General features: G+C 45.1%; 2 protein-coding genes and 1 non-coding gene across 8 annotated transcripts in view; 1 reads left to right on the top strand and 2 right to left on the bottom strand.

Annotated features, from left to right (window-relative positions):
• DCUN1D2 (defective in cullin neddylation 1 domain containing 2) overlaps positions 1 to 19,443 on the bottom strand; it is a 40,857-nt gene extending 21,414 nt beyond the window's left edge. The window contains exons 1-4 of one of the 2 annotated variants that reach the window (XM_023217701.1): positions 19,127 to 19,402; positions 12,553 to 12,769; positions 9,616 to 9,784; positions 2,818 to 2,948 (exon numbers count right to left, since the gene is read on the bottom strand). In XM_023217701.1, the coding sequence (XP_023073469.1) occupies positions 2,818 to 2,948; positions 9,616 to 9,784; positions 12,553 to 12,769; positions 19,127 to 19,129 (520 nt within the window). In that variant the 5' untranslated portion in view covers positions 19,130 to 19,402. Of the gene's footprint in view, positions 1 to 2,817; positions 2,949 to 9,615; positions 9,785 to 12,552; positions 12,770 to 19,126 lie in introns of both variants that reach the window. The other variant, XM_023217703.2, reaches the window with a different exon arrangement.
• On the bottom strand, positions 7,934 to 8,097 carry LOC111546388. Its single transcript, XR_002732771.1, has one exon. It is a non-coding gene; the product is annotated as a U1 spliceosomal RNA (small nuclear RNA).
• Positions 19,155 to 25,821, top strand: part of TMCO3 (transmembrane and coiled-coil domains 3) — a 54,856-nt gene continuing 48,189 nt past the window's right edge. For 2 of the 5 annotated variants that reach the window (XM_023217700.2, XM_023217699.2), the window contains exons 1-2: positions 19,445 to 19,772; positions 23,860 to 24,382. In XM_023217700.2, the coding sequence (XP_023073468.1) occupies positions 23,939 to 24,382 (444 nt within the window). In that variant the 5' untranslated portion in view covers positions 19,445 to 19,772; positions 23,860 to 23,938. Of the gene's footprint in view, positions 19,408 to 19,444; positions 19,773 to 23,845; positions 24,383 to 25,821 lie in introns of those variants that run through there. The other 3 variants (XM_023217698.2, XM_023217697.2, XM_023217696.2) reach the window with 3 other exon arrangements.

Here is a 25,821-nt window from a genome sequence, read left to right as displayed (position 1 = left end):
CAGGGGACCCAACTCTACAGAAGACGCAGTTCCACAGGGGACCCAACCACACAGAGGACCCAGCTCCAAAGAAGACCCAACTCCACAGAGGACCTAACTCCACAGGGGACCCAACTCCACAGGGGACCCAGCTCCACAGAAGACCCAACTCCACAGAGGACCTAACTCCAATTAAATGGGTAACTTGGAGTTTCCAGAGAGACCAAAACCAAATACAAGGAACAGAACAAATGCTTAAAACCATAATTCAAGAACATTTTCCCTGAAATTAAAAAAAGATTAGAAAGTACTTACTGAAAACACTCAGCACCATATGAGAACACTGACCATGGATGACCCACAACACCCAGGCTCATTTTAGTAAAATTACTGGGCTTCAAAGCAAAAGAAAAAATGGCCTTTGTTTGGGTATTTAGGCAAAACAGTAAGCAACTTACAAGGCCAAGAAGACCGGCTTATCATCATTCTGTCTGACAATAACAATCTGCGCCAGAAGAAAGTGAGCGACACCTCTGAGACATTCCAAGGAACAAAAAGGAGGCTGGGATTCTGTACCCATCACGCAGGGACTCGGGGAACACCGTCCCCAGCAGCACTTCCGGGGGATCCACCGGAGAACGGATTTCAAAACCCGTGAGCAGGGAGACGTCAGCGGAAGCCCTGGCGATGAGCAGGGGCTGCTGGGGAACAGAGCGAGGACCACCCACAACGACAGGGGAGGCCTGGCTGTGTGCTTGGAAAACAAAGGCAGGGCCAAACTATTGTTTTAAACGGGGGGAGTGTGTATAACCCCCTTTTCCTTTCCACGACTCACAGCAACTCCACCGGCGGAGACACATTCACATCATCACTCTGAGCCTGTGGTGTGTGCCACGTGGGACTGGCTAACACGTCACCGCGGATATTCTAACGCTACCTCCACCTGCGCCCTGGAGGGCCAGAGCAGAAGGGAAACACAGCTGTAACACAGACAAGCTCAAGTAGGAAAAATAATCTGTAGTCCTGACTGTGGTTTAGAAGCTTCCAAATGAACCCAAATTTAAAAAATAAAAAAATAAAAAGCCTAGAAACGACGCCTCTGAACGAGCACCAGCAGCGACTCCGCCACGGCCTGAAACCAGTTTCCACTAAAAGAAATCAGGGCTTCTTGGAGAAAAAGCAAGTCCAGGTCTGGGGCAGAAGGCGACTGGACGAGCCCAGGACAGGCTGCAGTGCAGACATGAAGGGAGCTGTCACCACCAGCACTCCGTGAGTTCACGGGGACGTGAACAATAAACTGACTCTCGGTCAAAGGAAGCAGGGAACGCACTCGCCCCAGAGGCCATCCGGCCTTTCTGAGCAGCCTGTACCTCTGGCACCAACACCAGCAGACAGAAAGACTTCCTTCTGTGATCATCCCAGCTCACAAACAGAAAGGGCAGGACAGGCTCTCATCGCTTCGCAGCCCTGAGCAAGGCTGGGGGTCTCGGCACTGCTGGTGTCCTTAGGTGCTGCACATGGCAGGCTCCTGAGCCAAGATGCAGCAGGCACTGCTACTGTTACCCAAGAGGCAAAGCGAGAGCCCAACAGGCCCCACGCGCCTTGAACAGCAGGCACCGCAATTTAGTAACCACAGTGTGGGGCCGAGACGCATCTCAGCACCTGGTATCTCTCGCCAGCCCTCTGTGTCTCCCCCCCGTGCCTCTGCCCGTGTCCCCCTGGCGCCTCTGCTTCCGTACCTCTGTCCCTCTGTCCCCCGTCTCTCTATCCCTCTGTCTGCTGTGCCTGTCCCTCTGTCCCCCGTGCCTCTGTCTCTCTGTCCCCATCTCGCTATCCCTCTGTCCTCCGTGCCTCTACCCCTCCGTTTCCCGTCTCTCTATCCCTGTCCCCCGTGCCTCTGCCCCTCTGTCCCCCCGTACCTGTGTTCCCTGTCCTTCTGCCCTGTGTCTCTGACCCTGTGCCTGTTCATCTGTGCAACTGGCCTCTCAGGTGATCACTGCACACCTCCCAGCACCCAACCCAGCTCCACCTCCACTTTCACTGCAGTCCCCAAATCCCTGCTGTAGGGTTAGGAGTGACAGTTAAAGCGAATGCAGACTCCTCAAGTAAAAAAAACATTTATTATTGTCCACGCAAATGGGCCATATTAATGATCCATAAAAATGGATTATAGTATTTTAAAATAAAATGCAAAAGTGGGCTAAATTGTTGGTATGCAGGCTGGGGTCTACATGGCACAGAGAGAACAATTATGAGCTGACACAGGACATTTACAAATTAGTTTACATTTTAAAATTTAAACATGTAAACCCAGAAGTGGAGAGACACTATCAACTGAGATTTTCAGGCACATGGTATTATAAACTCATCTACCTACGTACAGAGCAAAGTGTGGAGAAGAAAAGAAACCAAGAGGGTGGTAATGTTACAGGTGGGCCAGCCACGGTGGCTCATGCCTGTCATCCCAACACACTCTGAAGTGGGAAGAATGCCTGAGCTCAGGAGTTCGAGACCAGCATAGGCAACAAGGCAAGACCTTGTCTTTATTAAAAATTAAAAAACAAAAATGAAAATAGCCAGATGTGGTGGTGGACGCCTGGAGTCCCAGTTACTCAGGAGACTGAGGTGGGAGGATTGCTTGAGCCCAGGAGATTGAGGCTGCAGTGAGCTGTGACTGTACCACTGCACTCCAGCCTAGGTGACAGAATGAAACCCTATCTCAAAAAAACCAAACCAAAACCCAAAAACATTAGTTGGCTATACAGAAATCATGCTGCTCACGTCCACTGATAATCTCATTATGATCTGGCATTTTACATATTTGGATTTCATACTCACCTAAACCTTTCTGCCCTGGGTTCTTAGCGAAAGTGAAGGTAAACTGATAAAAATCTTTAAATTTGGCTGTGTCCTTCAGTTCCTGCTCCAGTCTTGGCAGAAGAGCCTTTAGCTTCTCCATGCTGTCACACCTGCAATGACAGAGACAGTGGTTTGTGTTGCAGCAGACGCACCACCCTAGTCGACTCTCCTCGTCCCCTGTGCAGGAACTGTGGCCAGGCACGTGGCTCCAGCTGGAGACCGTATTTCCCAACTTCTTTTCCCAGGCGCGGCCTAAGGCTCTAAATGATCATGTAAGAGAAGGGAAGGGGGGCAAAGTCTCCCTTGCTAAAAGGAATTCAAAATGCTCTAAGACAGATACTGGGCCGGGCGTGGTGGCTCAAGCCTGTAATCCCAGCACTTTGGGAGGCCGAGACGGGCAGATCACGAGGTCAGGAGATCGAGACCATCCTGGCTAACACGGTGAAACCCCGTCTCTACTAAAAAATACAAAAAACTAGCCGGGCGTGGTGGCGGGCGCCTGTAGTCCCAGCTACTCGGGAGGCTGAGGCCGGAGAATGGCGTAAACCCGGGAGGCGGAGCTTGCAGTGAGCTGAGATCCGGCCACTGCACTCCAGCCTGACCACAGAGCGAGACTCCGTCTCAAAAAAAAAAAAAAAAAAAAAAAAGACAGATACTGGTGGTGGCTGCCCAGCTCTGGGAATATACTAAAACCACTGAGTTGTAGACTTTAAATGAGAGAAAATATAGTATGTGAATTAGATCTCGATAAAATTATTAAAAGAAAAGCCCAAAACAACATCTTTTGCCCTCTTCCTGAGAACTGGAACAAGGGCGTGGTCTAACTCGGTAGCTCTGACCATGGAGAGAGGCCCCTGCCCTGCAGTGACAGAGCATGAGGTGACAAGATGGCAGAGACGAGGGAACGGAAAGACGGAAAGAGCCTATTTCTCAGTGACTTGCAGAATGGAGTCACCCTGCCAGCCTGGGCCACTGCTACCTCTGTCCCATCACACAAGCGAAAAATAAACTCATATAAATCTTAAGCTACCTTATTTAGGGATCTCTTCATTACAGCAGGCTAGATTTAAAATATCCAGGTATTGTAAAACACAGCTCTATATTGTTTTAAAATTGATTTTTTCCATCAAAAAGTCAATAACCTTTAAAGATAGTCAACAGCCTTTAAGGCAGAAATCGACAACAGTAAAACAAAGTCTATCTTTCTAATTCCGACTGCACAGCAAAGCACAGAATAAAAGCAACACTTATCCACTTACCCAAGTAGAGCAGAGGTAAGGAAAGAACATTGGAGAAAGCTTTAGAGCAGCTAGAAAAGTCCATAAAGACGAACACAGCAAAGCACAAATGTAGGACTCAGTCCTGTGCGTAGCCACAGTCCCGTTCTGGTCAACAGCAGGAGGTGGATGTGACAGTGGTCCCATAAAATCATAATGGCACCTAGAGGTTCCTGCCACCTCGGGGGCGTCAGAGCCACTGCAATGTCTAGCACAATGCATGACCATTTCTACCTTTAGGTGTGTTTAGATACACAGACTTACCATTGTGTTACAGCTGCCTACGGTACTGAGTACAGTCACCTGCTGAACAGGTTCGTAGCCTAGGAACAACAGGCTGTACCACAGACTAGGTGTGTAGTGGGCTGTACCATCTCGGTTTGTGTAAGTACACTCTGTGATGTCTGCACAATGAAATTTCCTAACAATGCACTTCTCAGAACGTGTCCCTGTCTCTTAAGTGATGCATGACTGCACTGCAGGTGAATGTGAGTGTAAGCACCATCCACATCAAGGGTGGCAGCTGGGCCAGGTGCAGCAGTTCATTCCCGTAATCCCAGTGCTTTGAGAGGTGGAGGAGGGAGGATCGCTTGAGGCCTGGAGTTTGAGACCAGTCTGGACGACATAGCTCAGAGACCCAGTCTCCAAAAAATTAAAAACTAGCTAGGCATGGTGGCATGTGCCTGAAGTCCCAGCAACCCACTGGACCCCAGTCGGCACAACAGAGTGTGACGCTCTTAAAAAAGGGAGTGGGTGGCAGCTGAGGGCTCTTTGCCATTTCAGCCTCCTCTTCCCTCCAGGGAGGCACGGACAATCCGACTTCTGGGCCAGGCCCACTGTGTCCCACCACCACCGGAGCAGTCCTTCAGTGTGCCTCTAGCTGGACGTAAACAGGAACTTACAGTGTGCACCACCTCACCTCTGGCTGTCTCTGGCTTTGTGATGTCCGAGAGGTTCGCTCCTGTGGGTATGCACGGCTCCAGCTGTTCATTTTCTTTGCCACACAGAATTCTTATTATATACATATTTTATGATTCATAAACGCTACTGTTGGTGAACATTCCGGCTGTTTCTAGTTTCCTAGTTTGGAGTAATGGTGTCAACACTTCTCTACACAGATCACAACATACCACGTAGGCACATTCCAGAGTGGCCAGCAGGGTCACAGCGTCTCTGCACCTTCCATTTAGTAACTGACGTCGAAACAGTACATTGGAGATCCCGCTCCACGCATTTCCGCTCACATCTGCTGTCGTGTCTTATTTTAGCCCACTAGGGTGGTTTGTTATTGTGTTCTATTTCACTGACGTTTTCACCTGCATTTCCCCAGTGAATGAGATTAAGCATCTTATGCTTTTAACTGGCCCTTGCGCATCCTCTTTTGTAAAGTGCTTGTCAAATCTTTGGCTTGTTTTTCAACATCTTTTTCTTATTGTTTTGTAGAAATTCTTTATAAATTAAAGATACAAGCCTTTGCCAGGTATTTTTAAAGAACTTTCACACAGAACAAGCATTGCCTTTCTACTACCTTGATGTTTCTTAATCACAAGTTCTTATTTTTACTATAATATGCTCTATCAGTATTTTTCTTCATGGTGATTTATTGTTTTTGTTGATGTTTTAGAAATTATCCTATTTCACAGTCACAAAGACCTTTTCCTATACTATTTTCTACAGACTTTTTGCTTTTGCCTTTCATACTGAGATCTACATCTATCTGAAACTGATGTTTACATATGTTATGCGGTAGAGATCAGGATTTATTTCTCCCCAAAATACTAGCTAATTCTCCCAGTATCATTTATTGAAAAAATGTCTGTCTCAAGTCTAGCTCTGTCATAAACCAGAAGTCCCTACATACATGGACTTCTTTCTGAGCCCTTCGTTCTGCTCCACTGGTCTCTGGTCTCTTTATCTGATCTGGCACTTGATGCCATGTAGTCTTCATGATCGTAGCTGTAAAGTTCTGATTATCTGGCAGAGCAAATCTCCCCATCCTGTTCTTTTTCTTCAAGAACTGCTTTTTGACTGCACATTTTTATAGAAATTTCAAATCAGCTTGTCAAATTACACATATATAAACCCACTATCTATTAGGATCTTCAAACTGAGATCACATTCAATATAAAAACCCAAGGACAAAATACTGTGTTCCAACCTATGAATGAAGTATATTTCTCCATTTACTCAGGTCTTCTTTCCTGTCTCTCAATGAGTTATTATTTTCTCTATGGGAATATCACACATCTTTAATCCGATTTTTTCTAGGTATTCTGTATTTTTGAAGATACTGAAAAATGACATATATTTTAAAATTTACTGTTTTGCTGATTGTTGCATTTGGTGTCCTGAAATATAACAGGATTTTATTTGCAGACCTTGGACCCTGCAGTGTGGCTAACGTCACTACTGATTCGCATATTTTATCCATAGATTAGACTAGCTGTGATCTCCTGTTTAATACTGAATAGAAATAGTCATTCAGGTTTTGTTCCGTCCCAAAGGGAAGGTGGCTTACAATTCCCGTAAGTATAATGTTTGCGATAGGAATTTTTTCCTTTTGGTCAGATTAAGAACTGCCCCTCTTATTCTTAGTTTTCCATGAGGTTTTTTTTTTTTTAAATGAAGAAACACTGAATTTGATCAAACCCATCTTATGCACTGGGATGATCCTTTTTTTTCTGTTGTTAACCGTGGTAAATTAATTATACCGATTAACTTTGTAACATTAAACAGATCTTGCAGTCCTGGATATAACCAACTTTGTTATGATGTATCATCCTGGGCTTATCGTCTTGGATTTTTTGCTAATGACTGGTCAGTTTCCTGATACTGTGTGTAGGATTTTTGCATCTTATCATCTCAGGCATCTTCTGATTCTTATAACTGAGAGTGGCCTATAATTTTCCATTCTCAAATGTTATTCCTTGGTTTTGTCATGCAGCTTGTGCTGGCCTTAAAACAAATTGTGAAATCTTTCTTCCTTTACTATTCTCTGGAAGAAGATGTTTAAAATTGGGTATTTTCCTTTTCATTAGCAGTTTGGTTGGATGTGGCAATTAAGTCATCCCAAACGGGAGTTGATTCTTTGAGAAGATTTTAAATTACACGCTCAAATTCTTAAGAATTACAGAACTATTAAGATTTTCTATTTCTTCATGTGTCAGTTTTTTTAAGTTATATTTTTCACACAGGTTGTCAAATTTACTGGCATAAAGCTCTTCATAACAGACTTTTTTTTTTTAATGCTTCTTGCACCTATCATCTTGTCCCTTTTTTCATCTAAGTATGTTACTTATGATTTACTACATTTACAAGTCTTTTCAAATAACAAGCTTCTGGCTTTATTGATCTTTCCTAATGACAACTTCCTTTCTATTTGATTATTCTTGTAAATTAGTGCTGCTTTAAAAACATTAATTCCTTCCTTCTATATCCTTTTTCTATTTCTTCAGATGGAAGGCTTTGTTCACTGATTTTCAGCCCTTCCTTCTTTCTAAAATACGCATTTAATAAGCTGAATTCTACAAGCTTACATATATTATATTTTCACTATCCAAGATATTTTCTAATTTCCATTGTAACTTCTTTCTCATCCCAAGGGTTACTCAGAGGTATGCAATATCCACACATATCCTACCTAGTTATCTTTTTGTTATGTTCCTAGTTTAACCGTACTGTGGTCAGAAGACATACTCTGTATCATTTCAAACCTCTGAAAATCGTTGCAATTTACTTAATAGCCCAGTTTATTGTCAATTTTTATTAATGTTCTGTGCCTTTAATAAAGTTTTTTTTTTTTTTTTAATTTTAAACATCAGGAGAGAACACGAACATAATCCCCCACTACCACCAATTATGCAGTGCAGTTTCCCACATTTGGGAAAATCACAGGCGTCAGCACATCAGGAATGCAACGGATAAGCCCAGCCCTGGGAAAACCACCTTCATGATCATGGTACCTCTCCTGCCAGGCTGTTTTGTGTTTTCTTTGGAAAAGAATATGTATTCTTCAACATCGAAGGCAACGTTCTAAACATTCTCCTAGGCCATTTTTTGTGCTGTCCAAATCTTCTATTTCCTCACTAATTTTTCATCTACTCAATCTATCAGTTACTATGCTGTGAGTGAAAACTCCTCACTTTGATCATGGATTTGCATCTTTCTCTTTGTAGTTGCTTATTTTTGCTTTAAATACTTTGGGACTCTTCAATAAATACATAAACACATAAGTGCGACTGCTTTCCTGGTGAGATAAACCCTTTATCATCATGAAATGGCCCTCCTTATCTGCAGATTTCCTGTACGCCTCAAAGCTGTTTTAGTTGTATCTATTTTAAACAATATGAACAGGTGATATTTAAACATCCATCTGGGCCAGGCATGGTGGCTCCCGCCTGTAATCCCAGCACTTTGGGAGGCTGAGGCAAGGTGGATCACCTGAAGTCGGGAGTTCAAGACCAGCCGGGCCAATATGGTGAAATCCTGTCTCTACTAAAAATACAAAAATTAGCTGGGCATGGTGGCAGACGCCTGTAAACCCAGCTACTCAGGAGACTGAGGCAAGAGAATTGCTTGAACCCACGAGACAGAGTTTGCTGTGAGCCGAGATCGTGCCACTGCACTCCAGCATAGGTGACAGAATGAGACTCCATCTCAAAAAACAAACAAGTAAGAGTACACTCGAAAATAACAATAAAAAGTAGAGTAAATGCATAAACTGGCAACATAATCATTTACATTATCAAGTATTATATACTGCACATAACTGGATGTGCTACGCTTTTATACGAATGGCAGTGCGGCAGGTTTGTCAGTGCCAGCATCACCACACACAGGCAATGTATTGAGCTATGACATTATGATGGCTGGGATGCAGGAATTTTTTAGCCCCATTCTAACCTTACGGGACCACTGTTGTATAAGCGGTCCACTGTTGACAGAAATGTCACTATGCAGTGCATGACTGTAGTTCAATAAGCTTAATGATTAAGAGACAGTTACATTAGGCCCTTTCATTTACTTTCATAACTTATCTGATAAGTGAGAAACACCTTATTAATGAAGCCTTTATCCCAATCCTGTGGGTAGAATAGAAAAATGTTACAAGCAAAAACCAAAATGACATCTTAATTTTTAACATCGCAGCATAATAAATTCTACATTTAATATACAGTATTATGAAATAACATGAATGAACTGAACCTGGTATTTACTGTCAATTCAAAATTGGAAAGAAAAAAACTCAAAAAGAAAAAAATGAGTTACAAAAGGGGTTAATATGAAAAAATCAAAATGTGAAATAGAATAAAGCTTTAAACTGAAAATTAAAAGGAAACCAAAGGCTTAATAGTGCAGAGAGTGCAGATGCGTAAGAAATTTTTAAGACACACAAAGAAAATAAACATATGAAATTAATATGTAGAGGTTGCTGAAAAATAATTAATGTTAAAAGTATTTTCATTTCTGAAAAAATTTAAGCTAAGAATAATTGACTTACCCGAGTTCTGTCATGCCATCTAGAAATTCCTTTCTGCTAAATTCACACTGAGTTGCTGCCCTGAACTTCCACGCTATGACCAACACACTGATACTGGCAGGGTCTAGGCTCAGATCGTCACAAAACTGTTGAATCCCATCGATTCCAATTTTGTTTTCATCTTGTGGATCTGTAGTTAATATCAGGGGTAAAGGAAGTTATACTATTTTGAAAAGTAATGCTAAAGTAGGAGGTTTGAATCCTAAAATTCTATTATACTACATAGTTCTAGCAAGCGTGTTTCCAATACATCAGTCAATAGGCTGCAGTTTTCTACTACACATGAAAGAAATAGTGACCAACTAATAATTTATCCAGAAAACGGTCCTATTTTTAAAATCTAGGTTTCTGGGTTTTAGGGAAAAAAAAATCATTGAATTTTTTTTTGAGAAGATCTGTTCCTAAGAAAAATTTAATTTCCCTAAAGTGAAATAAAAATTCAAGTTTAGAGAAATTTAGCTCACCCAAAGGCAAACTGCTATAAAAGATACTGTATTGATAAAGTATTTACAATACCTTGGGTTTTTATCACAACTCTGCCAAAGTAAATGAATGATTGATGTTTTTCTTAAGTGATTTCATTTGCTAGTTCTAATGGTACTGGCCAATAACTATTTTTCAGAATCATTTAGCTTATGTATCCACATTTAAAAGCTTAGAAATTCAGGTTCCCCACTCCCTATTCCTAGTTTATAAATAAAATTAAAGAACTTAGCATTTGTTTATCAGAAAATCAAACAGTAAAATATATTTAAGGCATCCCAGCAAGACTTCACTAAAGCTAGTAATTTCAGACAGATTACATCATATTATCATAATGCATATGTAAATTGTTGGTTTAGAAGGTAAAAATAGAAAACCTGTAGCTTCTTTGCTCAAAGAAAGATGAATTATGATAAACTTTTCTTCCCTTTCACACAAAATCTAACTCTGGTCATTTATGTAGTTTACTGCTACATATATACAGTTAACAAAGAAAAATAGTAACAAAAATGAAGACAACCATAAACATCCTTCTAACTCTATTCTCATGTCAGGGAGAAAACTTCAGCATAGTTTATGGGACAGAGGTTCTGCAAAAAAACCATCTCCACTTATCACCTTATTCAATTCCATCTCCTAATACTATACTTCATGAATAGAAATACTGATCTACAATGCTCTGACCTCATAAACCATCTCAGTAAATCTGATTACAGCCATGTTCAATATTTCAAGTAATTTTGTAAGTACTTGTTCATTTGTATATGTTAACGTAATAACCAATGTTATATTTGTCAACAGTCTTAGAACTATGTTTATTTTTAGAGCCTAAAGTGATTGTACCATGTTTCCACTTTAACTGACTATAACTGCATGAATAAAGTTAAATAATAATGAAGGGATGAAGCTTCAATAACACCTAAAGACACAATTTTCCACTTATACACAAGTATTTTTTCAAAAGCAGCTGTATATAGTTAAATAACTTTAAGAAAATCTGCATAAAAAGCAGCATATGACTTACAAAATTAGCTCAACAACTAACTTAGCCAAAAATGTTTGAAGTAGACTAATGCTTAACTAAAAACAATTTTCATTCTTTGGGAAGTACAATAAGTACAAATTTGGTTTGTTTTACCACTGACTATGTTTCTGAGTCAAGATTTTTAAAAGCAATTTTCAACTCACTTTTCAGATCTAAACAGAAAGACTAAAGCACACACACAGTATTTTAAAAAGTAAAAAATGAAAATAATAAATAAACAAGAACTTGGCCGGGCATGGTGGCTCACGCCTGTAATCCCAGCACTTTGGGAGGCCAAGGCGGGTGGATCATGAGGTCAAGAGATAGAGACCATCCTGGCCAACATGGTGAAACTCCGTCTCTACTAAAAATACAGAAATTAGCTGGGCGTGGTGGCGGGCGCCTGTAGTCCCAGCTACTCGGGAGGCTGAGGCAGGAGAATCGCTTGAATGTGGGAGGCGGAGGATGCAGAGAGCCGAGATCACACCACTGCTCTCCAGCCTGGCGACAGAGCGAGACACCGTCACACACACACACACACACACACACACACACACACACCCCAATAAACAAACAAACAAGAACTTAAAGCCAAGGAAATTATTTGGGCTAATACTTGTTTAAATGAGAGTCAGGGCTTCGTTTTGTTTTAAAGTTTTAGAAAACATAGCCTTAAAAACTGGTAGAAAGAAAGAGCAAAATAAGTCAGCTCTTAGACGGCTGCCTCCCCCTCTGCACTCAAGATGAAATATAAAACCCGCAGAAGGGCGTGGATCTGCATATGCTCATCACAGCAGTCTTAGTTCAAGGCACAGCTGCATTTTGAGAAGAAAAGCTCCCATCCAAGCACTGATGTCAATAAAAATCACAACTGCTCACAGTCGGAAACACAAGGTTTCTACGCTGAGAGCTACTTCCGTGCTGACACGCCACTGCCCGGGCAAGGAAAACACTGAGGTTTACCCTCACTTCAGGATCATCTTCATGATTTGGTGTTGTTCTTAACCTTCTCATCATCAATATTTCAGCCTAAACAGAAGTGCTTGAAAAAAATACTGTATTAACAGACATATTCACACCAAGACACCAAGCCTCCCAGCAGCAGCTGTTCCCTGACAGGCTGTGCAGCGTCAGACACCGCACAGAACAGGCAGGCACAGGCCTGGTCCTGCTCCATGCCGACTCCCCTTCTCTCGCCCTCCCCACCCCCACCAATCACAGTCCCAGCCCCTTGAAAGGGAAGAAAGTGCATTCTGCAGCTGAACATGGGGAGGAGAAGCAACAGCAGCCCGGAGATCTGCCCCTGGCACCAGAAAAAACCCTGGAAGTGCAGCGCGCAGGCCGCTCTCGGAGGCCGACATCCGTCCAGCTGTGCTGCCCTCACCTCTTACCTTTGTACCTGCTGTACAGCTGCTCCAGCTTCTTCTTGTCCACAGCGCTCCGCATGGACTCCCTGTGGAAGGAGTCTGGGTTTTGGAAGAAGCTGTCCGTGGCCTCGTCTAGTCTCCACTCATTCTGCGTTAAGCAGTAGATAGCAGTTCTCTCGCCAGCCTGAGTGCACGCCACAAACTGGCGGACCTTGTCCTTCTGAGACGATTTAAGCTTATGCTTTGGGATGCAAAAGAAGTAGGAAAGCCAATGAAGCCGCTCCAGGTTCGTCCCAGCTCTAGCCTAACGCCTGCACTTTAACTGGGCAGAATTAGAGACAAAGCCTTGCTCGTCATCAGTGAAAAAGACTGCAAAACCGAAACCACAGTACCTACACTGTAACAAACAGGCAGTCTAAGCTTCAGAAAGTATGAGAATTAACATCTTATACAAAATACATTCTGATCGCTATCCAGTTCACTCTGCGTGAAGTGTGACTATCATTTTTCTAAAACTCTCAGGAACGCTGTAACGCACACCTAGCCTCTGAGGACACAGGGCAAGGACCTCACGGCGTCACCAGGGGCCCCAGCTGCAGGGTCTTCTTTGGTTTCAATAAACTTCAGGCTTTAATGAAGGGAAAGAGGCTGTGCAGTTTGGAGACATTTTTTCCCAGTTTAAATCAGCAGAATCACATTGATGAAAATGTACACAAATAACTAAGAATAGTGTTAAAAGTAATTTACGAAAGTTTCACAAGCAGGCACAACAAAAGCCTGTTATGATTAAATGGAAACAATAATACAGTAATACTAATAACAAGAATGCCTCTGTATGCCAGACAGAAATAAAATGAAAAATAGGACAGAGGATCTGGGCAGGCAATAAATAACAAAACTGCCAAGCAGCTGTACTATATATAGTATATAATGAAACAAAGTAACATCTTGACACTTCCAGATATAGGAGGGCTGAGATTCCACTTATCTAAAGTAACTTGATGATGTAATCCCAGCACTTTGGGAGGCTGAGGCGGATCATTTGAGGTCAGGAGTTCAAGACCATCCTGGCCAACATGGAGAAACCCCATCACTACTAAAAATACAAAAATTAGCTGGGTGTTGTGGCACGCGCCTATAGTCCCAGCTACTTGGGAGGCTGAGGCAGGAGAATCACTTGAACCTGGGAGGTGGAGACTGTAGTGAGCTGAGATCACGCCACTGCACTCCAGCCTGGGCGACAGAGCGAGACTCCATCTCAATCAATCAATCAATAAAGTAACCTGATGAAAGCAACACTGGAAAAAAAAGTGATTCACTAACTTCTTGAAATCCAAACAGACCCTAGAATCCACTGGATGCTAATGTTTTACAAAAATGCTTTACAGAATAATATAAGGGGGAAATTTTTTACTCAAAAGGATTTATACTCAATCTTGTTCAAATAAAGATGAGACAACTTATAAAAACACATGGAATGAATTACAACATAACGAAAGTGTACAGAAGGATAACAAGGTATGGTTGAGGAAAGGGTGCCGTCAGTGCAAGGATGTGCCTGTCACATGTTCAGAGCTGGAAATCAGGCTCCAAGCTTCCCCAGTGCCACAGTAAAGAAAACATGATTAGTTAGGAAAATTCATTTTCATAAGATCTAAAACCTTACCAGCAGCTCAGAAGTGGTATAGACCCTTCTGGCCTAAAACCTGAGGGAAACGTCTCCTGGGCTCCTGGCAAAGTTCCATGTCCCCTCATACATACCAATTCCTCACCAAAATGCCAACCATGTACAGCAGAGCCAGCTTCCAGAATTTTTTTTTTTTTTTTGAGACAGGAAATCAAAAAGCATGCTGATGCCAAAATACCAGAGGACGATTCTGCAGGAGCATTAAGATAACACTGTCCAGATACATACTCTCCCACGTGCATCTGCGAGCGCTGAGTCCTAAGGCCTTTCAGGAGTCCACAGAACCACCTTCCTGAGCGTCCTAAGCCGCCACCGGCCTTGCTCGCTCTCATTCTCACAGAGTGCATAGCAGACGCCTCCACGGGCTGCAAGGCTTGTGATATCACAGGAATGAACGTGAGATTCGAGAGCCTATCTTTTATCAAGCTAGACATTAAGATACTTGCAAAAATGTAATAGGTTTATTACTGCTAATTATAGAAATATATTAATACTTTCTATTTTAATTTCTAATATGGTAAATATTGATGACTATTACCCACATAAACAAGAGCTCTCATGTAAGAATGGGGTTCCAATCATTCTTAAAAATATATAGGAAATGTGGTACGTATATGCCACGGCATACTACACAGCCATAAAAAGGACAGAGATTATGTCCTTTACAGCAACATGGATGGAGCTAGAGGCCATTTTCCTAAGTGAACTGGCGCAGGAACAGAAAACCAAAATGCCACATGTTCTCACTTGTAAGTGGGAGCTCAACACTGAGCACGTGTGGACACAAAGAAGGAACAACAGACACTAGGGCCTGCTTGAGAGTGGCAGGAGGGAGAGGATCCCAAAAGTGCCCACCAGGTACCATGCTCATTACCTGGCTGACGAGATAATCTGTGCACCAACTCCCATGACACACAGTTGGCCTTTACAACAAACCTGCACACGTACCCCAAACCTAAAAGTTAGAAAACACAAACCCAAAAACTACACAACTCCTGAGACTACACCCTGAGAGAACTGCTAATTCAGGTGAGGCTACAGAATTAACATTTCGGCTACTCAGAACAATGAGTGTTGAGCATTTGGGAGTCTTGGATCCCTTTTGGAATCTGAGGAGTCACAGGTCTGCCCTCCAGGAACACATATATGGACCTCACATGTGCAGGTAGCTGTGCATAAGATTTCAGGGGTTTCACAGATGGCTTAAGCCCATCTGCAAAGTCCTCATAAGGTAGGGGAAGGCAGAACTCAGATTAAGAACTGATGAAGATCAGAAGCCTTCACTTAGCCAACTTTCTCTCTTAATGTTCCAGTCAGCAGTGGGCTCTGCCATCTCAGGCCTGTGGGTCTGTTGCAAAAGCAGAGAGCCGTAGGCTGTGTTCCAATAAAACTCAATTTACAAAAACAGACAGCTAGCCTGTGGGCTGTAGTTCGCTGAACCCGATCTAGATTCTAGAGGAATAAATAGAATACATATTCACTACATTATTTTCTGAAACTGAGCTTTTGAATAGAACTAAACAAAAAATTCAAGGTTGTATTCTCTGGTAAGATCAAATTTAACTAAATTAAGGCAGATCCCATACTCTCTGACAGTAAGCTGACAAAAGATACAGCTAGAGTCTTTTTATGAAGTTGACAACCTTCCCAAGGGAGGGTGAGCAAAGCCAAAAATTACCTCAAAAACCTTAAGATAAAGGCAGAAGTGCAACCCCCAAAATGGTCCACCACTAGGAACAGCCATGACATCCTTATTATGGAAGTGGCCATCATTGCTAGATTTAAAAATTCTGCCATGGTTATACAACAAAATTTAGTATATCCATATAACAGAACATAATTCGGCCATAAAAAGGAACGAAGTATTGATACATGCCACACGGATGAACCTCAAAAGTACGACACTGAGTAAAAGCCAGGCACAAGAAGCCACACAGTGTACGATTCCACTTACACGAAATATCCAGAATGGGCAAATCTCTATAGAGAGAAAGGTGAGTGGGAGCCAGGGGATGGGACAAGGGAGGAGTTGGGAGTGACCGCTAATGGGTACACAGTTATCGTTTGGGGTGACAAAAATGTTTTAGGACTAGACAGAGGTGGTGGTTCCACAAATTCGTGGACGTACTAAACACCACTGAATTGTATACTTTAAAATAGTTAATTTTATGTTATGTGAATTTCACCTAAAAAAATTCAACATTGTACCCTTAGACCCTCCAAGACTAATCAGCCAAACAATATACTCTTCGGTGACTGAACTATTTAACCAGCATTATATAACTGATGACTCCACATCAGGAAATCCGGAATGTGGAAACTTGGAAGATATGATGGTGTCTGACCTTGAGCTCCTGCTGGTCACCCCTTGAAGCCTCCCCTAATATGTGACAACACCGTTACACCGGCAGCCTAATTTCTTAGAACTCTAGAAGAACAGATGCAAGAGCACATGGATCCAGGCCATTCAAAGTGGTTTTGAATCATTACTGTTAGCTACAGAGTGGACAGAAGTTGGTATCGAGAAACACGAAGATTTCCCTGCAATCTACTCAAACTGCCTGATGTCACAAGATACTCCAGCAAACCCTGAACGACACGGTGGTGCCAAGGCACTGGTTCTGAATGAGCAAGAGAAGCTCTGGGGTCTGGGCTTAGCCCATTAACAGGCTTCTGGCCAGTCAACAAAGCTGCAATCATTTGATGTCACTCCTTACAGGTTCCTCCATAAAATAACAGTGATTAAAGCAAAGATCGATAGCCAAGTCTAAAGACTACGTGCTTCATGTCCAAAAGTGACTAAGAGACCCAAGTGGCCTCTTGTGAAAAAGGGAACTGGCATAAAGCTTCTTAGGAAACAAAAAGGCTCATCAACTAAAAAACTACAGGGGAGAGAAGGAAGCCCTGAGTCTCCCTAGACAGGACTGAACCCAGGTCAAACTAACAAAGGCCCAGACGTTGGCAGGAAGCTTTGAGTGCACCCAGACGGGACTGAACTCAGGTCAATCTAATCAAGGTCGACACACTGGAACTAGGACGGCCCTTCAAGCGCACAACCTTCACTGAGGCTTACCATGTCATGCAAGTTAAATTATTAAGGCCAGCTTTTAAAGTGTGTACATGGGGCGGGCGGGGGGGGCATTTTCTAGGTTTCATTATTTTATTCTGTTAAAATGTACACAATTCTTGAAATAAAAATCTGGACAATCCAGTGGAAACAGCAAATAAAATCTCTAACTATGAAAAAGTCTCAAACACTTTAATTGTGACCTTGTGAAAAACGACTCATATAATCTGGCACCAAAGATACCCATATGTAAAACGTAAAGAAATTACTCTTAAAATGTCCTTGGGGTCGACTTACAACGAGCTGGCAGGCCAATCATGTTGATCAAATAAACTACATAAGCTTATGGATCACTTTGACTCTGTTTTGGTATACAGCACGCTAGAGGGAGGGGGAGTTAAATTCGTCCCTGCTCTTGGATCTCCAACCCCGGCAGCAGCGGAACGCTCCTCTCTCGCATCCTGAACATGGTCAAGTTTTCCCCAAGCTAAGTTCCTGTCCACTCTGCCCCTTTCCTCCTAAAAGCTGGAGCCAGCTTTCTCCAACTGCCCAGGTGTGCATCCTAACTCATGCTACCTCGCTCCAGCCCGGCCTCCGCAGTGACCCCTAAGGGTCACAAAAGCCCGGCTGCTGCAGTCAGCGGGATCTTTTCAGATGCTCTTTGGTCAGCACTGCTGATGGCTCCTTCCTCCTTTAAACTCCACCCTCTCGGTTTCCACACATTCTAGTCTCCTGGTTTCTCCTATCCGCCCTTCTCCGTCTCCTTTGTGGCTCTTCTCCCATCCTGAAGCTTGTCCTCACCCTCCACTCCCCTCTACACGTTACCGTGTCCCTTCTCCGGTGGCTCTCTGGGCCTTAGCCAGGACAATCTTTCAGCTCCTATACGTCACCATCGCCTACCACTAAGGGTCTGTGCATTCTGTTTCTTCTGCCTGGAGCCGCACAAGGCTGGCTGCCCCGGCACCTCACTTTTCCTCTGGCTAATTTCCAGAGAAATTCTCCAGAGTTCAACTCACACCCTTAGCATCTGACACCACTCCCACACCGCATCCTACAGGTCCTGGAACCCGTGCCTTAGCCCTTGTCCCAACTGTGGTTAAACACTTGTGCATCTGGTGCCTGTCTCCCCTGCTGGGTCATCAGCTCCCTCAACGCCAAAATCATGCCCGGCCCAGCACCAGTCACCGCCAGCAGCACCCTGCTGGCTTCTGAATCGACGTGGACTGAATAAATCCCATCCATCACCATGATTTCCAACACATTTCAAACTGATGTGCACCTCCAGCAGCCTCCCTCCTGGGCTGCAGAACTCTACCAGCTCCACTGACGCACAGCTAGGACCACGCTACAGCCCGCGCTAGAGCCCCCTCCAAGGCCCCGCTAGAGCCCCGCTGCGCCCCCCCTTCCCCTCCCGGCGGCAGGGCCTCCCCCGCGAATCAGCGCTTCTGGCTCATTCCTTCCTTACGCTGTTTTGGTCAACGGCCTCAGCATCTGCACAGCAGCCCGCAAGAACAACCGAGCCCTCGCCTGCCTCGACTGCCCGTTTCGGAGCCGCCCTGGGAAGCCCGAGGCCTGGGTTCCCGCTCGGGCCCGACCCTTGCCCCGCGGCACCTGCCCTCCGTTCACTCTCCGTCACCCTCGTGGCTCCGGGTCAAACCCGTGCTCCCCGCGGTCCCGCGCCTCCGACGCCGCCGCTCCGGCTCGCGGGCCCCCGGCGCGCTCCTCCCTCGGATCCGCCCGGAACGCCCCGCGCAGCTCGCTGGGCTCGGCCTCCCTAGTCCAGCGCACCGACCTTGGCGCCCGACCCCGACCCCGACCGGCAGAGGCAACGCCGGCCCACCTACCATCTCCCCCGCGCCGCCGGCGTCTCGCCGGCCCCCGCCTTCTGCGCAGGCGCGGCGGCCGCTCCGCCCTCGTCCTCGGGCCGCCGCGGCCCTGGGCTCCCGGGCACTGGCGGGAGCCGGCCGCGGGGACTCCCACTCCCGGCATGCTCAGCGCCGCCCGAGGGTCGACGGGAGCTCGCGCCCCGTCGCTCCTGCGCGTCCCGGCCTCTACGAGGGCCTTGGCTCGCCCCTGCGGAGTCCGACGCCGGCCTGCAGCTCCCAGGCCCCGCATCGGCCGGCAGGTTCTCTTGGAAGGAAGTGGGCGGTGGGTCGGTGCACGGAACTCCACCTCCCGACGTGCCCTGCGCCGCCCGCAGCCGACGGGGCCCGCCCACGCCCCGCCTCTTAAAGGGGGCCGTGAGTGCGGCTGGGCCGGAGTCCTGGGCGGCCGTGCTGGGCGAGGGCGGTGCTGGGCAGGGCGGCGGCCGCTCCCTCCCGGCCCTGGTCCCGCCTGGGAAGGGATGCAGGGAAGCCCTTGGACGCTGCGCTCAGAGGCGGGAGACGGCGTCCGCCTCCGCCCCTCGACTCCTGGCGCCGCTGAGCCCGGCCCAGGCCGCGGGACGGTGATGCTCGGGCCAGACGGGCGGGCGCGGCCTCCTGCGTCCCGGTGAGCGCCGGGCCCGTCCATCCGGGGCTCTTTCCCGGGGGTCCCCCTTCCTTCACTCCCTCCCCGGGGCTCCCCTTCCCTTCCTCTCTTCCCAGTGGTCCCTTTCCTTCCTTCTTTCCCTCCCCGGGGCTCCCCTCCCCTCTCTCTTTCCCCGGGGCTCCCCTTCCTTCCCTCCCTTTCCCGGGCTCCCCTTCTCCTGTAGGTGCTGTCTCCCGGGGTCGGGTGGTCTCTGTGGCCTGGGGTCCCGCTTCTCCAGGCCTTGTCTAGGCGCTCTTCGTTGAGGCCCACGTTCTAACCTGGAATGGGACCTGCGTTCCCACCCTGGCCGCGCGGGTGGACTCGGGGCCTCCAGGGCCGGCGGCGGAGATGCAGCCCTGTCCCTGGCGCCCCTCCTGTGGCTCCTAACGGCTCCTGGTGCTGTCCATGAGGCGGGGTGTGGACGCCTGCGTGGGGAAGCGAGACCGCTGCGCATCGGGTCCTTATTCACTGCCTGTTTTTCTGATTGTTCTGTCTTCCAAATTTATCTTATTTACCGGTTTTTTCAATAGGAGTGTCTTAATGTTTGGAGTACTTAGTGAAATATTTGTGGCTTTTTCTCCTACAGACTTAAATATTCTGAAGCTTTTTTGTTGTTGAGACACAGTTTTGCTGTCGCCCAGGCTGGAGTGCAGGGGCTGGTCCAAGGCTCAAGCAATTCTCCCGCCGAAGCCTCCCCGGGAGCTGGGGCCACAGGGGGCACCACGCCTGGCTAATTAAAATTCATTTTTAATAGAGATGGGGTCTTGCTGTGTTGCCCAGGCTGGTCTCTAACTCCTGGCCTCAAGCATTCGCCCACCTCAGCCTCCCAGAGCGCTGGGAATACAGATAATTGTGGCATAATACAGCAGTGGCATGAACCACCGCACCTGGCCTTAGGTAGAATTTGAAAACCTTTTCATTTTGAGATGGTTGTAGATTCACATGAAGTTGTAAGGAGTGGTACAGAGAAATCCTGCAGAGTGCCTTTAAGGCACCGTGCAAAACCATAGTATATGCAGGAAATTTTCTTTGATCAAATCCCCTGACCTGTTGAGATCACACCAACTATACACGTACTAGTGAGTGTGAATCTACACCTGTGTGTCTTCTCAATAAAATTGAAATTTTTTTTTCACTTAGCCTTGAGATACATCCGCATTGTTATGTGTATCAATAGCTCAAGATACAGAAATTCTAAGAATTCTTTATTAAAAAAGTAATCCCAGCACTTTGGGAGGCTTAGGCGGGTGGATCACCTGAGGTCAGGAGTTTGAGACCAGCCTGGCCAACATGGCGAAACACCGTCTCTATTAAAAATACAAAAATTAGCTGGATGTGGTGGCGGGCACCTGTAATTCTAGCTACTCGGGAGGCTGAGGCAGGAGAATTGCTTGAACCCGGGAGGCAAAGGTTGCAGTGAGCCGAGATCACGACACTGCACTCGAGCCGTAGTGGCAAGAGCAAAACTCCGTTTCAGACAACAACAACAACAAAAAACACATTACAGGAATCCAAAGTGTCTTTTTAATAATTAGAACAGCTAAAGATGTTTACTAATTTACTCAAAAAACATGCTACAATTTAGTAGTCCATAGGATTTTGCAGGCAAGTTTGAAGGTAAAATGAAATGAGTTTGAATAAAGGGTGATTTGTATTTTAAGGGTCCATAAATAATTTGTTTCATGTTATGAGTAAGTTTCAGTGGGAAATTTTAATATAACTACAACTAAAATCCTCAAAGATTTCTCATAAAAATTAATAGTTTCCTTAGAGGGACAACTGATTTTAGGAACCTGATTGAGGAAGGAACCAGAAATGAACATAGAGGTGTCATCCACACATGAGCTGTGTGGAAACTTATTTTTCTGAAGCATAAAATCCGTCAAAGAATCACTTTTTGGGATTTTTTTGGGGGAACTGGAAAGTATGAGCTAAGCATCTCAAATTTCTGTCTTGGTTCTGGAAAATACTAAAAGTGCACCTCTGAAGTAGCTGTTGGATTTCTTTAGCTCCCTTGGACCAACCGAGAGAAGCTTAGCAATTGAGTGAGTCATTAAAATAACAGCTCAGCTATATGGCTAGGCATGACTATAAATGATTGCCTCATTGTTTGTTTTTAAGGTGGTAAATGTGTGCTTAAGTTGTACACGTGTACTTAAAGTTGTATTGAAACTAACATAAAATTGAGTGATTGGAACAGCACATTATCATTTATTCTACCGTGTTAGGAAGTTACCTGTTGTAGGTAAGCGAATTCTTCGTGGAGCGTGCTTCACCTTTTGGGAGTCAGTCTCCAAGAATGTTTTAAAATTGAGCACTTTCTAACCAGAATATAGTCTTTTCTTGGTGACTTTTGCTTGTGATTCTGATCAGTGACGCCTGTTGTCTAACACAGTCCTGCTGAAGTGCAGACAGTCGGAGCCCTCACTGAGTGGTCTGGCCTCCAGGCTTTTTGAGTTCTCCTGTTTGATTTGCATAAGGTTTGTTTCTTTCTGCCATTTCGTGTTTTGGGCAGAATGCTGCCTCTGGAAATGCCTCGTCCTTAGTTTTACTGCAGCTAACCTGCCTTGCCCGGGAAACTGGATTAAACCAATTAGAATTTGGGTTAGCAGTGGAAAGTATAGATATATAGATACACCTTTTTGTAACCCAGTTTCCAGGTCGGGGAATCTTTGAAATATGTGATGGTTGAGTAGGGGTTCCTGACTAACAGTCCATTGGATGCTGCTATGAAGAATGGTTAATATTTTGTTGTTGTTTGCTTTAAACCGTAAATCTGCGTTAAGTGGTAGGTGTTGGTTTTATTGCCTTTCTGGCTGCTTGTGACTGGGGAGCTCCTAGAGGCCAAATTCCACTGACTCTACGTTTATTACTCCTTCCTTCCACAGTCTCAGTTTCCCTCCTCTAAGCTCGTTCTGCCTTAGTGACCTTTGCTGGCTGCTGTCTCCACCTGCTTTCTAAACAGTGCTCCTGTCTGGGCGCCCTGCCCTGCGCCTGCTCATCACCACCCGGACGCCACAGCTACAGCCACACCGCAACCGTCCTCATTCCCCAGCAGTAGCGTTCAGAAAGCAGGTTTCTGTCTGTGCTATTCCTTGCCAGAATGAATTAATATGTATTGTTTGTTTTAGGTCCTCCTAAAGAAAGAAAGAGAGGGAGACTGAATTGGGATGATAACAGAAAGTTCTAGAGATCTAGGTTTTGTGACATACATATATTTATTTATTTATTTAATTCTTGACATCTTGGTAGCACTTGACTGTAGACTGACTTTAGAAATGTGGCAAAATTTCAAACGATTTTAGGAAGCCCACAGAGCTAACAGTAGCTCAGAAGATTTCGTTTCTGGAGTGATGTTGAGCGTGATGTCCTCAGGCAGCCCACTGACCTGTGAGGGGAAGTTGATGGTATTGATAACATGCTCTCGCTCTCTCTTTTTTTTTTTTTTTTTGAGTTGGAGTTTTGCTCTTGTTACCCAAGCTGGAGTACAATGGCGTGATCTGGGCTTACTGCAACCTCTGCCTCCCGGGTTCTAGCGATTCTCTTACCTCAGCCTCCTGAGTAGCTGGGATTACAGGCATGTGCCACCATGCCCGTAGTTTTAGTAGAAACGGAATTTCACCATGTTAACCAGGCTGGTCTCAAACTCCTGACTTCAGGTGATCTGCCTGCCTTGGCTTCCCAAAGTGCTGGGATTACAGGCATGAGCCACCATGGCTGGCCAACATGGACTCTCCTAAATAGACTTGTTTTCTGTCTTTTGGACATGGTAGAGTTTGTAGAGATACGAGGCTGTGTTCTTAAAAAAAAAAAAAATTACCTTTAATCCTTTCTGTAAAGATGCAACTGACCTTTAATCATCTCACCCCTTCACAAGGCACCATACAAGGTGCATCAGCATTCAGTATTTGATTTTAATCTCAGTGCAATAAATAGTTTAGATGTTGATATTTATCTAGGAAAAATGGTATTTTCTTCAGAAAGATGTCAGTTTTCCAGATCTGATTATTTAATACTTTGATCAATAGTAATGAATCATTGTTTATATGTGACAGTAACTCTTTTTCAGCTGAAATGTGTATCTGAAATGCAAGCTCAGCGGGGCAGAGACCTGTGGATTGCCGTACCCTGCCCTCCGAACCCGGATCATGAAGGTGTTGGGAAGAAGCTTCTTCTGGGTGCTGTTTCCCGTTCTTCCCTGGGCGGTGCAGCCTGTGGAGCACGAGGAGGTGGCGCAGCGTGTGATCAAACTGCACCGCGGGCGAGGGGCGACCGCTACTCAGAGCCGCCAGTGGGTCCGGGACAGCTGCAGGAAGCTCTCCGGGCTTCTCCGCCAGAAGAATGCAGTTCTGAACAAACTGAAAAATGCAATTGGAGCCGTGGAGAAAGACGTGGGCCTGTCGGATGAAGAGAAGCTGTTTCAGGTGCACACATTTGAAATTTTCCAGAAAGAGCTGAATGAAAGTGAAAATTCCGTTTTCCAAGCCATCTATGGACTGCAGAGAGCCCTGCAGGGGGATTACAGAGATGTCGTGAACATGAAGGAGAGCAGCCGGCAGCGCCTGGAGGCCCTGAGAGAGGCTGCAATAAAGGTCAGTCCTAGAGAGGGAGGGAGGGGGAGAGAGAGGTGAAGAGAGAGGGCCAGTGCATGCCCACATCTGCATCCTAGAGAGAACCCACCTGGAGCTGTGGGAGCAGACAGGAAGGGAAGGTGTGAATGCGGCTGATGTCTCTTAGGTGTTGTCTTTCGTAGGCAATCACATCTAGAAAAATCTCTCATGTGAGGGAAAATCTTTTCCTTTTGCATAATACTGTAGTTCTTACTTCTAGAAGGAGCCACTCATACTTTTGTCTATGGAGAAATCCCCTGGTAATTCAAAAAGTTACTCAAGTTGTACTAGTAAACTGATGCAGAAATAAATATAACTGAAATCAGCATTTTGCTGAGTTTCTGACAGGAGTTCCTTTTAGTGTGAGGTTTGACTTTTCTTCAGTGTCATATATTGAAGATAAAAATATTAAAATTAGTTTTAAACTAATGTATGCATTTAAATTAAGGGCTTTGACCAAGGATGCTTTTAAAATGGTGAGAAGTTTCTGAACTCATTGCATCAGATGTTGTATTCCCTATTTACGTTTTTTAAAGCCATCATTTCTTGAATGCCTCTTCTATGGCAAGCTTCATGCCAGGCCCTTTCAATGTGTAAAGTATTGTGTTATCTTCATAGAAAAACCTGCAGTATTATTACACAGCATCAACATGAGAGAAAATAGAGACATTAAACTTTTTTTACCAAAATATATTTTGGAGGAGAGAAATATCATCAGGTAAATGGATAAATTAAGGTTTTCAATAATACTGATTCATTCGTCTTCCCTGTGTGATATGTGCATGAGCTGCTGTGACCCTGTGTACAGTGGAGACATGAAGATACATTGGTAGGGTCCAGCTGTGTGGTGGTTTTATTATAGAGAAAAAACATGAGTTTGAGTAACATTGGTTTCCAGTATGCACAGTTTATAACATATCAACAGTATTTTAACATATGCTAGTTATTATTTCCTGTGCCGAGATTCTCCAGGTGCTGGTAAACCAGCTATACTAGCCCTCCAGTCACGTGCTCGACCTGTAGCTGTATGATAGACCGGCAGCTACGTGTCAGGTCTGCAGTTGTGTGTCAGTCAAACCTGCAGCTCTGTGATAGGCCCCCGGCTGTGTGCTACACCTATAGCTGTGTGTCAGGTCTGCTAGACCTGCAGCTGTGCATCAAACCTGCAGCTGTGTGAGACCAGCTGTGTGTTAGGCATGCAGCTGTGTGAGACCTGCAGCTATGTGAGACCAGCTGTGTGTTAGGCATGCAGCTCTGTGAGACCAGCTGTATGCAAGACCTGCAGCTGTGTGTGAGACCTACAGCTGTGTGGGAGACCTGCAGCTGAGTGAGACTAGCTGTGTGAGACTTGCAGCTATGTGAGACCAGCTGTGTGTGAGACGTGCAGCTGTGTGTGAGACCTGCAGCTGTGTGAGACCAGC

Source organism: Piliocolobus tephrosceles, chromosome X, assembly GCF_002776525.5.
Source record: "Piliocolobus tephrosceles isolate RC106 chromosome X, ASM277652v3, whole genome shotgun sequence".
In the NCBI taxonomy this organism is placed as follows: Eukaryota; Metazoa; Chordata; class Mammalia; order Primates; family Cercopithecidae; genus Piliocolobus; species Piliocolobus tephrosceles.
The sequence above is the reverse complement of the archived record's forward strand: the minus strand, read 5'-3'. Positions and strand labels throughout refer to the sequence as shown.